Source organism: Grus americana, chromosome 2, assembly GCF_028858705.1.
Source record: "Grus americana isolate bGruAme1 chromosome 2, bGruAme1.mat, whole genome shotgun sequence".
NCBI lineage: Eukaryota > Metazoa > Chordata > Aves > Gruiformes > Gruidae > Grus > Grus americana.
This window is the reverse complement of record NC_072853.1, coordinates 147,746,926-147,763,004: the sequence shown is the minus strand read 5'-3', so window position 1 is coordinate 147,763,004 and position 16,079 is coordinate 147,746,926. Positions and strand designations below refer to the sequence as shown.

Below are 16,079 nucleotides of genomic sequence, written 5' to 3'. Positions count from 1 at the left end.
ACCAAAACAAGCAGTCCCGTGCATGATGGAATGAAGCCAGCCTTCAATGTGCTTTTCTGTCTGGAGTCTCAAAAGTCTAATAAATGTCAAGCATTTCGGCTTTCCCTGAATGAAGGTATTAACAGAGATACTGTCTACTATCCAGATGCCTGTTTTTCTGAAATTTGAAGGAGTTTAGTATCCTTGAAACTTGCCAATGGGTTAGTAGGCTGTAAAAATACAGTATGGGAGAAAAACACAAACACAGCAGGAACAATTAAACCTTCAAGCTAAAAATGACCATCATATAATTCAAATGAGCACCATGGGAGATGACTCATTGTCAGGTTATTTAAAGTGCAAACACTATTACAAGCTATGCCAGGTATCACAGAGGATGACACTCAAAAGCGGAAGGCAATCCAGAATTCCCCCAATATCCTTTGCATGTAGGCACGGGACAACATAAGTTTCAGCTGTGTGGGAGGCAAACCTATTTAGCAGAAATATGGTTTCCTGAACATGCTAGTTTCCATCCTCTGTCAACCACTAAGCTAAATATATCAGTAGCGCTGTGGTAAGCACTGCAGAACTGACCAGAAGGGAATTTAGTCGGATATGGCTATCAAGGTTAATAATAAACATATTTTTTAAAAATAAGTGTACGTACTGGTATGTCACACTGATGAATCACATGCTGAGCTGATATGCAAATCCGTGATTCATGACCGTCTTTGATTTAGCTCGATACGTTTCTAATTATACAAAGACTTTTCTTTTGCTTCTGCCCAGTGGAACACTAAAATAGCCATTTAAAATCCCTTTCTAATGCAAAATTACAGAAATATTTAAGTCATCATTTCTCAAATAATAGATGTAAAATTATGATTCCCAAACCTCAAGAATCCAGATTTGATTAAACATTTTATTAACATTAACTGGAATTTGAACTGTACAAATATAAAATGATTTCATAGTTATAGTTACCAATTTCTGCACCAACAGAAATGACAGAAGACTACATATATGTGTGTTTTACGTATGTATGGATTCAATTTTTATATAAAGTTACTTTCCAAACATAATTATTTTAATAAAAAATTATTCTGTGAAGAGTTATTAATTCATATTGCAAACGCTACAGTATCATGACATACTTTCAGATTTTAGAACAAATCTTTGGGCAAAGAGTTACAAGCAATATTAATCCTGGTTTATGTCTATTTTCAAGGAACTGCATAATTTCTCCACGTCTTCTGATGCTTCCCCATAGAGGGGATTTGGAAAAGAAGTAGCATTCACATCTTCATTATACAGATGCTAAAAGAAAAAACATAGAATGAAGTTTGAAAACCGAGTCATTCGATTCATTTCTTAGAATGGACATATGAATGGCTGTAGATTCATTACAGAAGTAACATATGATGTTAAGTTCAAAGACAACTATAAATTCTTTAAAGTTTTTAGACCAGATTTTCAGCTGATAAAAATTAGCATAGCTCCACCAAAACCATTATCTGCCACATAAACCTGATCAAGTCATTTAACCTTCTTCTGCATCCGTTCCCACCTTTGTTTTACCTGTCTCCAGAGCTCTTGCTCTAACACACATATAGTAGTATTTTGGGAGAATCTGTGTACAACAGTGTAACTGCAGTGGGTCACTAAGTTTGGTACATAGTATTGTAATTTAAATGACCAGTTCTAGTTCTCTTGAATGAGGAATGTATGAGAAAACAGAGAATATGAATTCTTCAGGTAAGGACTTCTGTAGTTCTAAACATTTTCTTCAGCATCTACCTTACCGGAAAGTGTTAAACAACTGTATAACAAGTAGCTACAGTAAGCAACATTAATGAAATTGCTATTCTGAGGTCCTTGTCAGCCAATCCAACCCTGGTCATCTTTCTCAGATTTCCAGGGGTGCTAACATTATGAGTAGCAATATGACATTGATTTTAAATGACATTTTTCCCTTTCCTCTGCAAATGCATTTTATGTAATAGCTCAACAAACATCCTGCTTTAGAAGACAAATGTGTTATTACATACCTCATGCCACGGAGAAACACTGATTTGAACAGCGGGTGAGGTGACATGCCCAGGAGACTATAAAAAGAAAAGAACCTGCTTCAGAATATTTTTGGCGAGCTGTAAATAGTATTCCGAAAATATCCTTCCATGTGGCTGTCTGAGTAACACACTCTATGGCTCCAAAACTACGAGGCAATATTATAGGCAAGTGTGTGGCAACACTAGGCCTGCATGGTTTCGGTGTTCAGAAAAGCCCAGGGACTTTGTTCTTTCTTTATGAAACTTGCAGATGCCCACAAGCACGTAACTTGTGGGTATTCAGCTGGAGATAAGAGCTGATGCTCAGGTTTTACCATGTCTTTGACTGGTGAGACACCATTCAGGTTTAAGGCTCATCAGACTCAGAGAAAACTTGTAACTCTTGTTTTCCCTTTTAAAGGAAGAATTAGTGAAAACACATATTTTCCTGATCTTAAAGAAAACAGGGGAAAATCTGGTACAGCACTGGACTTCAATCACAGTGCCTGGGGCTGTCTTCTATGAAGATGTCTCTCCTGATACTGTGCTTCTGTTTTCCAACTTGCTATTAAATGAAGTCTGTCAGGAATCTATTGTAACTAAAATAAAAATGTCCTGATAAATTGGACATGATTGTGATGGGAATGTTTCCAACCTGGAGCTCTTGCAAACCCCAACCTGTAAGTGAATTAATTTGATCTAATGTCTCTAAAATCAGGTGTAAGGAACCTTTTATAGAAAGTAAATGGCATGTCATAGTTAATCCTATTCAAAGCTGCAGCGGAATCTTATATTACCAACTGTGGAAAGGACAAGGAAGTTTTATTTTCTATTTCAAACCAAGCCTAGTTCTTTCAATGCTAATAAGGGTAGTATCAAAATGAGGGCAGGAAGGATATTTTAGACATTTTTTTTCCTCCTTTTACCTCCAAGATTCTTTGCCTGTATTATTTTCAACGATAAATCAAATAGCAGAGATAGCTGCATTTTAAGTCAATCATATTTATCTTGTCAAATGTAAAACATAAATTTTAGCTACTACTTTAATTTGATAATTAAATCTTGCCTTGAAATCTTCTGTTGCAATATGTTCACTTTTAGATATATATTTTATTCACAAACTTCTTTGTTACTCTAGCAGTCTCTTAATTATGAACAACAAATGGTATTAGGGAAATATGTGACCAAGAGTTTGTTTAGTGTCAAGATTAATTTTACAGTGATGGGAATAATAATGCACATTTAAGGTATTGAGAAGTGTTATAAACTATTTTATTAAAGCTAAGTGAGTGTGCAAAGGCAACTTGGGTGCTGAATCATGCATTTTGTATTTTTTTGGTGGTGATTGATTTTTTTTTGTTGTTGGTGTTTGCTTTGTATTTTTTTTTCCAGAAGAAAAAGAAACTAGCCTCAGTGAGCTTTTTCTTCTATATGTCTGGCTAAATATTTAATCCAAAATGTTTTTTCCTCAGATCCATGAGCCCACAGTCAGTATTAGTTATAAACATCAAGATGTTCTCAAAACTGAGTTGATTTCAAATCTGCCTATGTTTTGAAAAATGCACTGGAACTGATGCAGCAATTTTAAATTCTTCTTTTATTAAATAGCATTCTCTGAGGGATTACACTGTTTGTTTTAATGGAAAACTTATTTGAGGACTATAGCCTCACATTTTTCTGAATGTACAGAAGCAGCTATTGCTACTTACCTTTACTTTCACAGATGAACTAAGGTCTTCGTACAATGGGTTAGCAAACGAAATGTTAGCAGTTGCCTCCAGTTTCCTTGAAAAGTCAAGCAAATAACAACAAAACCACCCACAATATCACACAGATTGTCAAAGAACCGAACAGTTTCAGGTTGAAAAGACTTCAGTCAAAAAATATAGATGGCTAAATATATTTCCAACTAAGCTCTACTGAAATGAATGAAATTAAACCAATGTTCTGTGTAAGTCGTGTAGGTTAAAATAATATTTTTTCGTTTATTGCTGCTAAAAATATATATGCTTTTGGATATGCATAGAGCTATTTGGTACTCATAAAATGCAGGTATAGTGCTATACATTACGTAAAACCTGATATCAGTTAAAAAGTTGCATTGCTATAATGTGTTTGCATGTGATGAGATCATGTTCTTTCTGTGTTTTGCTACTATCACACCAGCAATTCAGTAATTAACATGGTCTTAAGCTCTGAGTTCAAGAACACTTTAGTTGTTTAATTGTTATAAGAACTCTTTTTTCCAATGAATTAAGAAAGAACTTACATTTTAGGTCAAAATTAGTTTTAAAGCTATAGAAGCTGCCAATACCTTTCGCTACAAAGTCAGAAATATTTAAAGAATCACTGAAGCTATCAGAATGCAAAAGTTTCATGAATGAACACAATGCCTTAAGCAATTTATAATAGATGAATAGGACAAATCGTACTAATTATGGGTCTCATGTCCATTACCTCAGCTAGAAGTTTAAATATATGCTTTCCTGACAGAGACCTTCACATATTCCTTTTTTTTCGGAAGCACTTATGACCTGTGTGGTTAATCCCATTAATTCTGCAAAAGCAAAGGATATTTGAGGATGAAACTTTCTGCCTATGTCTACATTTTTTTTCCTTGTAGATGACTGGTTGCTAATATTCCACAATGCTTGAAATCATCAAAACTGTTCCAATGCTGTATAAAAAGCAACAGCTGCATTAGTTAAAATTAACGATGAATGAAGTAGAAGCACACTTTCTTTTTTTAATCTTTGCTTTTGAAGAGATGCATTTAGGATTTTTTTTTCCACTAATGCTTTTATGAATAGGAGCATACACATGCCTTTGTATACATAGAAAGCTGTGTTTGTACAGTATTCTGACATAAAACGTTCCCTAAAGGTAATATTCAATCTCAGTGATTGAGAGATGGATTTTCCTGTATTAAAAAGTGTTTCTATTCCAAAGCTGCTCCTAGAGATGGTTTAAGCAGTGTCTCCCTAGGAGCTGATAGACAGGCTCTGTGTTACTGCGGCAGGCAGGACTGAGGGAACAAGAGCAGCCAGTGGAGATGTTGGGAGGGGATGCTGTTGTTCCTCAGCAAGAGCCACAGGGGAGACACACTGCATGATTTCTTTTGCAAAGAACTAAAATGTGGTGGTTTAACCTCAGCTGGATGTCAGGCATCCACCAAGATGCTGTATCACTCCCCTCCTCAGCAGGGCAGAGAGGGGAGAAAAATAAGATGGCAAAATACCCAACCCCAAACTCATGGTTCAAGGTAAAGGTAGTTTAATGTAGCAAAAGCAAAAGGCCACACGCAGAAGCAAAGCAAAAAGCAAAAGATTATTCTCTACTTCCCATCAGCAGGCGAAGTCTGGCTGCTTCCTGGGAAGCAGGGCTTCAGTATGCGTAGCAGTTGCTCCGGAAGACAAATGTAAAAAAACCCCAAATGCTGGCCCCCTTTCCTCCCCCTACTTCTCAGCTTTTACTGCTGATCAGACATCACATGGTATGGAATATCCCTTTGGTCAGTTGGGGTCAGCTGTCCTGGCTGTGTCCCCTCCCAAGACCTTGCCCATCCCCAGTCTACTGCTGGGCAGGGAGAAATGTTGGAGAGACAGCCTTGGTGCTGTGCCAGTGCTGCTCAGGAGTAGCCAAAACCCTGGTGTGTTACCAACACCTTGCTCACTACCAATGCCCAGCACAGCACTGGGAGAGCTGCTATGGGGAAAAATAACTCCATCTCCGCCAGACCCCATACATAAAACCAGAATGGATAATTAGGAAGAAGGCACACGTAGGCTACAGAAATACATCACCTTATGAATTAAATCAGTGCAAGAACCTAAGTTTGGGGTTTAGCCTAAACCAGACATGTGTCCTTAAAATCTTGCATAACGAGACTTTCAGCAAGTAATTTCTTCTAATGCCAGTCTCATACTTCAGTTTGATTACCTGACACAGCAATGTGGAGAGCTGAATATTTGAACCTGTTGATTTGTTCATTTGATCTTAATCTTAACTGTAATAAATCATGATATTCTGATGCTTTTAGTTTAGTGAAGCTATAATATATTAGGTTATTTATACGCCTGCTAAGTGTATATTTGCTTACTAAACTTCCTGAATAAAGTCCACAAAATGTACACAGAATTGATTTTTTACTCTAAAATCACACCATGGCTCACAACACCTGAGGCCAGAAGCAAACTCAGATGAGAAGTTTTCAAGGAACTCTGCTCTGCTTCTAAACTAGTGCCCAAAGGGCCAGATTTGCATGCTTCAATTTTGGTGTCTCATTTAGACATCACAAACCAACTGTATGGCCTAAGAGGATGATATGGAACTAAGCACATCGATTCTGCTTACAGTCAGTGGAGACACTTCCAAAGGGCAATGCAAGTCACACAATTCACAGTGGGAACCACCTTTAATGTGCCAATAGGAAGTGATAAGAATAGGGATGGGTCTGATTTTCTTTCATTCCCCACTCCCCCATTGAACTTAAGCAATTTGTGCAAGACATATATATTGTTTATTTGGGCAAGACCACGCTGAATACTTAGGTCTTTCCTGAGGGCAGGAAGGACGCTGAGTACAGAACTCCAGCTTCCTCTGCAAGAAGGATAACTAACCAGCAGGAGACTGTGCCAAACTGTGGGCACCAAAAAGAGTGCTGGCTGAGTTCTTCAACAGCGTGTCTGTGGTTGCTCTGTTTAGTGCTGAAATTCGTCCTGTCTGTGTGTGTGAGGTTTCCTCAAGCACGAAAACTGAGTCTTGCTCAGGTTGTCCAGCAGATTTCAGGTGTCCCTCCACTTTAGGTCTGAATCATGAAAGAGCATATGTAGTTGGGCACCTGATCTTAGGGACTATGGGAACTGTATGTCCCAAAACATGGGCACTGGTTGAATTTATGCACCCCAGATTTAGGTGAAGTGGACATTAAGCTTCCTTAAGTTCTCTCATGTTCTTAGGAACCCTTTTGCCAAAGCAGGGCTTTGGAAGTCATCTTGAATTTATTACCTCACATGTAACATATATGTTACACATATATGCACATAGATGCATATACATATCCTGTATATGAATGTATTTTACAAACATATGTATGGTTATACCCTGTTTGTGAATGTAGGAAACAATTCTTTCTAAGGGATACCAGTAATTATCCTTAAAAATGTCTGAAATATTTTCAAATTACTTAAAAGTCCTCAAAAAAATATACAAGCGAAAATTTAATCATATGTTTACACCAGTGCTATAATCCATCAGTTGGATGAGGTGGTAACTGCCTGAAGAAGTCTGTGCTTGGGAGCTGAGATGACATGTTCATATTACATGTTGTGCATATACCCCTAGAAGTAAACTCAACACATTAGATCTTTAGTTAATTAGAAATCTGAAGCTTTCCTTATTAGAGCGAAGCAGTGGTATGCCTACTCCAGTACTCTGTCATCAATATAGATACTGCTGAGGAAAGCATAAAAGTGCAGTATTAGTCAGCGGGGCGAGTGTTGCCATCTGGTCATCAGTTTACACCCTAATTTTAAACTTCTTGATCGGGCAGTTTAACTAAACGTATTGCAGTGGCTTGAGTTAAGCTCATTCTTGCAGTGCTTGCTGTTCCTTGACATAAGTGAAACATTGCCCTGATAGAAAATGATAGCTTATTGCTACAGTAAGGAGCAATATGCCCATCACAAGGTCTCATGATGTGAAGAAAGTTACGTATGTGTTACCACTGTACAGTAAAGGCAAGGGTAACTCATCACTCACAAAAATTATGGTCCAGAATAATTAATCAATGTGAAATGTTTATAAATCTCATTTATGAAGAAAACCCATAAATGCCAAGTTCTGAAGACTGTACCAAGCAGGGAATAATTAGGGTTAAAAATGCTAAGCATAGGATGGTTTAGGGGTTAAAAAAAAAAAAAAAAAAAAGACTCAAACATGTGGGTAAGGCAGCTCAGAGGGAACTGGGTTTTCTAACAAAACCAGAAATACCACAGTAGGAAAGGAGACGATTAATCATCTTGGGATGAGGTCACATGGGTCATAGCTTTGCTAAGCTCATCTGCATTCTTTAGTAGCAAAAACTACTGCCTTGTCATATGTTTCTCCACTATAACTTCACAGAGATGGGAGAAAGTTGTGTGCTCCACAAAATACCTGCCAGTGTATAAAGGGACTGCTGAGTAACATCATGCTTTTTAACAGAAAATTGAACTATACAGATTTCATTTGTTTGGATGCAATAGCTCAGAATTTTGTACTTTTCAATGTACCTTTCAATGAAAAACCAAGTATTTCTTTTAGACAGTACACTAATTTGTAGGAAATACAGTACTAGAAGGATGTTTATAATCAGGTCCATAACAACAATGACAAAATCCTAGTGGGCCAAAGATTCAATTAAGCTACTAATTAAAATAATCTGTTAAAAGAATTCTTTATAAGATGTTCTAAAGCTTCTGTTCTAAACAGAAACTATAACTCAAGACCTCAATTTCCAAAGCATTTATAAAACCTTTTCAACTAAATTTAGCTTTGCAGAAGTAGGCTAGATTTTGCACATCCCACAGAAGAAACAGGAGGCGTGATGTGAGGAGGGCAGACTTTCCTAAAGCTGCATTTAGAATCGTCCGCAAGTCACCTGGATGCTTGATTAAGCTGTTAATATGCTGTCTGGGCTTCCTAGGTTTGCACTTTGTACCTTTTGAGTCACTTTAGGAAAATTAATTATTTATTTTTTTACAATATCAGTCTTTTACATCTTTCATCTCGGTGATCCTGAAGGTTATAGACCGAGAGATTTGCTCTGTTCTTTCAGCATGACACCTCTTATTTCTTTCCAACCTTTCCTATATGTGGAGGTTGTGAGATGTACGTTTCGGGAAACCTGAAGACTTCTGACTATAGCATTGGGTTTCATCCTTCAGGAAAAAAATATTCTACAAAAGAAGGAATGGATTTGGATAGCAGCATTAGACTAATAAAACAACTTCCAAACAGCAGTTATGGCTGCTGCTTCCTAGTTTTGTTTTTCTTTTTTCTCATAAAACTGCACCTTTTTGTCTCATTCTACAAGACCAGCATCTGTCTCCATTCCAGTTCACAAGCTGAAAGCAATGCAATAAATGTCATTCCATTGTCATTCTGTCTATCACTTCGGGATATAGGAACAGAGGCATAGCCAGCAACGACACCTGGCAATCCTTCAGATCCACTTGGAGAGCCTCCCCTGGAATACCCTATCCGTTCCCCCACACCAGACCTCTAGAAGGGTAGGATCTAATTGGAGAAAGTCCTGGCAACAACAACTGGGAATCATCATAACTGTAAGAAAACCTTAACCATGAAGAAAGGCTGAAAGCACTGAGCTTTTTTAGCCTGAAGAAAGCAGCCTGTAAGGAGGCACGGCAACTGCCCTCAAGTACACGAAAAACTCTTTGTAAGGAGGACGGAAATGATTTGTTCTTGTCCATGGTGAATAGGAATGAACTTAAATTGTAAACAGACATATTAGCAGTTATAAAAAAACTTTCTAACAGCAAACTTTCTTTCTTTCTTCCTAGGGTACCAAGATGGCCTGAGGATGCTGTCAAATTCATGTTGCTCGAGGTATTTAAGTGCAAATCCAGAAGTGGTACAATTGAGTCTGTCCTGTGGCAGGATGAAAAATGGCCTCGGTGGGTCCTATTTTCCCATGATTTTCTATCATTTTAAAATATTTTATCAAAGCACCTCAGTTTTTCACTCTGTTGCCTGTGTGGCAGGATACATTATTGATGCTCTTCGGGAAATTTAATGTTCTGTGTTCATTATGATTGACAGGACTGATAACAGCTGTGATACATTAGCATTGCAGCTGATGGCACAGATCAAGAATAGGAAAGAAACAAGCTGAAAGGATCCAGGGACATTGACTGCTTCGGAGACAATAGAAAAGTAGTATAGCTTAGCTGGGCAGAAAGTGTTTCATTCTCACTTTTTAAAGTAAAATGAAGCATGAGATGGTAGCTGCAATAAAATGGAAGCTGAAACGAAGCTTTGCTTCTATTTGGTCAATAAGGACAGATCCCACTGAAGGAATGGAGTAACTGGCAGCTTTCCCCTCTGGACTAGAAAACGTCATCTCTGGAGCACGAACAGGAATGTGAGAACCTTTTAAGCTTCCTCTGATTTGGTGTTTCTCTGCAGAAGTTTCACATATTCCCAGCTGGGAACTGGGAAGTAGCTTGCATATCTGAATGCCATCGTGGTAATGAAGTACACTGCTGCCAAGCCATGTGGCGGGCTGCTTTTGCCCATTAGGAAATAAACTCCTATGATGACTTGCAGTAACTCCTACTCAGGCACTGAAGAGTTTAAAGCCTGCAGATCAGAGATGGAATTCTTGCTAAGGAAGAAGAAGAAGGAGAGAGCAAAGGGGAAGCAGGGCATTCTTTCTGGGTTGGAAGGAGGAGTTAAGGCACTATCAGTCTTTCCAGTGAAGAAGAGGAGGGACAAATGTAACTTTCAAATTCTCACTGCTGTTAGTGACAACTTCTTAGCCAGCAATTGTCTAAGGGGTCACCAGCCTACCCCTACTGCCTGCTACCTGGTTTTCTGGTGAAAAAATTAGTTCTGTTGGATTCTGAAACTTCTCCTCCAGCTCTTGTGCACATTCCTGTGCTATTTCCATTGAGGCATTGATGGACCCTCACTCCATTTTGAAAAGTCCTGGGAGCTAGAACCTACAACTGTTAATGTGCCTCTGGAGGACCATCTGCCAGTGCCTGCATGTTTAGTTCTCTGCCAGTAAGGAAAAAAGACGCACTAATAGAAATTATTAAAAAATAGCTAGCAAAAGAATTTATCAAAACGCAGTAAATATGAGCTCAAGTGCATGAAAGCTTCCCTGTGAAAGAATGGCCAGGCAGGCACTCCTACAGTGCATCTGTTGCCCAATGACTTTAAGAAAATAACATGACCCAGGAAGGCTAAAAGCAGACAAAAGCCTTTGAAGTGAAAATTAATTGTAGGAAAGTATCCTTCATGTGCAGAGTTAAATTCCTCTAGTTCATCAAATCCCCTTAAAAAAAATCAGGAATAAAATCTCATGCCTCTGTGTGGTGCTGTCACATTGTACATTTTACAGACTTATGCAAACACAAGTCACTTCTTATTCTAATGCGCTATCTTAAAGATCCAAACTTCAGTATGATAACGTTGGCTGCATTTTGACTAGTCACTTCTGATTACTGATTAGTCAGTTAAGGAATAACTTGCCTTAATTTACTACTATGTTTCCAGCTGTGATTTTTGTATACCAAATGATGCTAAGCACTAGGTAGTTGAAGAGGGAGAGACAAACTACCTGGATTAGACTATCTTCTCAAATTCAAATTTTCAGGTTTCATTGTTTTCACAATTTCAATCAATTTTCCAGTTATTAGCTAGATTATTTCTTGATAAGATGCCTATAAAATGCATTTTAACTTACATGTTAAGTCAACTGTGATTAAAAACAATATTTTTTTTTTTATTCTGTACCATGGGCAAAATGATTTGATAATCTTAGTCAGTTCCTAGTAGATAAAATTTGGAACCACAAAAATTTCCATCATCATAACTTACCTTTTTGGCAGCTACAGTAAAAACAATCAAGACCAGAATGAGCTTTGTTGTGTAAACTATCTAACTCTCGATTTCACAGTTCTGATTCTCTTCATGTCAGGACTGTAATATTTTCTTAGTGCCATAGTAAGAAGATCCTCGTTCATCCCTGTTTTATTACATACCTAACAGGACACATAAGTGTTCAGCCTCATATTGCAACAGGGTACCTTTTCATGTACACAAAAGACTATTTTTTTTTTTTTGTATGTATAATTACAAGGAAGGAAAAAATATTCCTTGAATACAGATATGTGGGTAGAAGAGAAATGGATGGCAGTGCAGTAACCTTTAAGCAGACATTTATGAAAGAAAAAAGTAAAAGGAGGTTTTTAGAGCACAGGAGAAGTAGCATTAAAAAATAATCATTTGTTGATTAAAACACCATCAAACATGTTTTGAGAAAAAAAATAGACTTTTTTTGGGGCAAAAATATTAATTGAAATTACAAACAAAAAAATCAAACAGCTCTTACAATACAACTAATCTTGCACTTCTGAGGTGCATTTCCATATGTGTACCTTAGCAGGTCATATAAATGTGAATGAATTAAGCCTTAAAGCCCCTGTGAAGTAAGATAAGGAAATGCTATTATTCCCACTTTACAGAAGAGGAAGCAGACATAAAGAAAGTAGGTGAAGCTATGCACTCAATTAACAGTAGCACAACCACTAAATGTTCCTGCTTCAACATTTTTCTTCTGTGTCCATAGACAACTCCACCTGTCAGGGGTAGCATGCGGTGTTAGGAGACGTGTCAGCAGCAATAACGTCAGGACAGGAGTCTGCACAGTTTAGTAGATAGTTTGGGAGATAACGATACCCCCAAAGAGAGAAAGGTCTATAGCAGAGCACAAGTTTAAAGGAACAGTGACAGCTTTGAAGATGAATTCTGGAGAAGAAAATGAGGGGTGAGGGAAATCTAACAACATGAAAATGGACAAGGCAATGCACAACAGGAGTTGCTGAAAGGGAGGAAGGGACAGTGGTAGGTACTTGCTCACAGAGAACGATCTAGCAGAATAAGTCAAGAGATGGGCAGAGAAGTAATACAAGTGTTAGAGAAAAATAAGAAATAGCAAAATGATTTTTTTAAATCTTAAATTTGTTAGGAGAGAGAAAGCAGAGATTATCAGAGGGATGGCAGGAAGAGATAGAAAATATATCTGTGAAATAATGAACTGTCAGCCTAAGGCATATCTTAAAAAAAATCTGAACTCTAATAATTGAATGAAGGGATATCTCTAGCACTACCAGTACTGTTATTCAAAGCACTTGAATTAAATCTTGAAATAAACCACCCCCAATTTTGCTGGTTCCTTTACTGAGGATGCACTTTATGCTGTAGGATGTCAGAAGGTAATTTAGTTGATATTTGCACAGTACTAATAGCAAACATAGTACTGGATGGAAGAAATACAGATTTTGGAAAAATAAAAATAAAAATCACCATCTAGAGCACTCGTTCACCATGAGTAAGACAGGTTCTTGTACCACAAGCCAAGACATCTGTACTGGGATGATCTTAGTGCAAGATGGCAGTGTTGGATAGTGGGTGTGAGGTGAAGTGCTAGGGGAAGTGGGTGGAAGGAACAAATAAGGTGACATTGGTGAGACCACATCTAAAGAACCACTGATTAAGATGACTAATAAAACATTAAAGCAGAAAGTCAGACTGTGAGTGTGTCTGTAGTAACTAAAGGAGAGGGGGCAAACACTATGATTTGTAAAAAAGGTCATGTAGTTCTGCAGTCTAACAGCTTGCACTTTTTCCAATGCATTAAAGCTTTTTATGAAAAACCCTCATACTTTAAAGTGGACAACCCCCCACTTTTATTCCATCCAGTTATCGCAGGGAAAGTTCTCAGATGTGTGTAAATATTGAAATATTTAGAGCAAAAATGCCTGCCCAGGTGCATGTGGTATTCAGTATCTTCAGGAAGAGCTATGAATCTGCCTGCAAGAATCTAATTTGTCCTTGGAGGTTTCAAGAAGCCCTAAATACCTTCTATTTTTCACATTTAACCATTGTGCAAAAATCAGGGCTACTGCTGTTAAGGTGGATAAATGGTGAATTTTATAATTTAGGAATAATCATACAATGTTGCCATTGAAACATTCTAAACAATCAATCCGTAACTCATTGTTTCCAGACTGGAGTCCACTAAGGTCAGCTTTTGTTGCAAAGCTAGGTTTTATGCTTAGGATTGCATATGAAGGCAAACAGACTGTGGGGAGATTTAAAAGTTGAAACCAAAGAGACTGGGCAGTTAGCCATTGCTTTGTGCCACAGTTGTGTCTGCTTTACACAAAATAAAAGTTTCACTTACGTTTCTGGCAATTTCTTCTTCAAAAGGAAATACAAGGCAGCAGCTGTAATTTTAATCAGCAAGAAACTGATACCCAACCCAATCCAAATATCTGCAAAATCAGAGCAATCAAAGACAGAAATAAGTAAAAGGAAACACTCAAAGAATGAATTGAAAGATATTTCTTTCTTTTTACAGACCCACCATTTCGAAGGAGACTTGAAGTTGGAGGCTGAAGAGGCTTAGCACTTATGTGGCAACGGTTTCCTTTCCATTCTTTTCCACATCTGTGAATAAAACAAAAATTTCTGAAAAAGGGAGAAGCAAGGATCATAAACAGTGACAAGCACAGAAGAAATGCAAATCCTTTTGAGCACTTTTGCCTGCGACTAAAACTCATCGAGGAATCACAAAGAGAAGCATCAAAGTTAATGGAATGAAATGTGAGAAATACACAAAACAAACCTAAGAGAGAGAAAAATTAAAAGGTTTGAATCGACTGCCTTGCCCATGTTGCCATTGTATTGTTATCCCACAGCAAAATGGGCTAATTTCCCTGTTATCCCCCATGTGAGGGTTAAATACATTTCTGAGCTGAGAATCTGGGACCCAAATGCAGAGAAAGAGATAAGATTAGAGATGAGAAAGATGTTTTTCTCCCCCACACCCAATCTGTCTCTCTTTTGTTTTTCCATTTTCTTGTAAAAATAATACCCCTTCAACAAATGCCTCTTCAAAACTGAAGCACTACATTTGAGCTAACAACTGCAGCCGTGTCAAATTATTCTAAATTTGCTGTTTGGTTCAAATCCGGTCTTGATTTGAAGTAAGCAAAACACAATCTGACACAAGCTTGGATGTTTCACTTTACGTTTGCTGCCTAACAGTTAATCACAGTCACCAAAAGTTGTGTATCATTACTCACTTTAATTTTACTGGGTTTAGCTTTTGGCTACATGCTTTCATTGTGGCCTTCCCCATCCGAATGAAGGGACCTTGGAGAGCCAGGTGAGGGTCTGCTGCCTCTAGTGAGACAGGTGGCAGTTGGGAACACCCCGCGCAGCCCTTCTGGGTACCCCAGGGGGTCTCAAAATGGCTGTAGGCACCTACATTTACAAACCCTAAGTTGTGACTGGTGTAAAGGGTTGTTAGAAGGATAGCTACATATTAACACCTAAATTTCAGGCACCCCACTTGATGAGTTGAACCCCACCCTGAGTGTCACACTAGAATCATTTCTACCAACTTTTCAATTATCTGCATGGCTGGTGGCTTATGAGCTTCATAAATTTTCCACTTTTCTTTCTTTCTTTCTTTCTTTTTTTTTTAAAGGAGCATCAGAAAGAAATTATGGTAGTAATCCAGTTTCAGTCCTACTAATGTTGCATGAATAGGAAATGAGTTTCACTTCTTATGATTTCTCTCTATGATTTCGCAAAAGGTATTAATGTGAGGGGGATTGTATATTGAGTTGTTTTCTCCCTGTAACACCAACATTTTTTCATAGTCACCAATTTTTATAAAGTAATTGCTATTATGTAATTGTGGTTTCCTCTCCTGCCCTTAAATGTATAATATGAAATCTCAAATATACACGATTAAACTTTATATTAAGGCTATTTTACCTGAAAATGAGAGAGAGAACATTGAGCTGTTTGTTATGGTTTAGCACATGGTATTGCCTCTGTGATTATCCTAGCAGTTGCACACTGAGTTAACTGAAGCACTCCAGAGCAAGAGGAGTATTTCATTTTCCCAGAAAATGCCTGAGGATGTAGGGAGAGGAAGGGTAGGATGACAGGAATAGCGAGCATCTCTCTGCACCCTCAGTAAAATTTAGGAGAATCTTGAAAGGATCAGGGCATGTTGTAAAGCAGATCTATATCCCAGTCTCAGTTATGACAGGAGGAAGATGACTTCACTAAAGACCAAAAGAGGCTGATGTGGGATTTGTTGCAACTCAGGGGACCATTGGAAAATAGTGGGCAGAGAACCAGCTGGGAGGAAAGTACCAGCCCTACTCAATTGCAGTGGGCAGAGATTTATTTAATCCATCTTACCCCACAGATCTGAACTTCCTCTGGTTAAAGGGTTAC

The 16,079-nt window shown here is 37.9% G+C and overlaps 1 protein-coding gene across 1 annotated transcript in view; it reads right to left on the bottom strand.

Annotated features, from left to right (window-relative positions):
* Window positions 1-955: 955 nt before the first annotated feature.
* Window positions 956-16,079, bottom strand: part of MALRD1 (MAM and LDL receptor class A domain containing 1) — a 280,047-nt gene continuing 264,923 nt past the window's right edge. The window contains exons 36-40 of the mRNA XM_054818588.1: window positions 14,188-14,270; window positions 14,005-14,095; window positions 3,740-3,815; window positions 2,031-2,087; window positions 956-1,299 (exon numbers count right to left, since the gene is read on the bottom strand). Coding sequence (XP_054674563.1) covers window positions 1,183-1,299; window positions 2,031-2,087; window positions 3,740-3,815; window positions 14,005-14,095; window positions 14,188-14,270 — 424 coding nt within the window. The 3' untranslated portion in view covers window positions 956-1,182. The remainder of the gene's footprint in view (window positions 1,300-2,030; window positions 2,088-3,739; window positions 3,816-14,004; window positions 14,096-14,187; window positions 14,271-16,079) is intronic.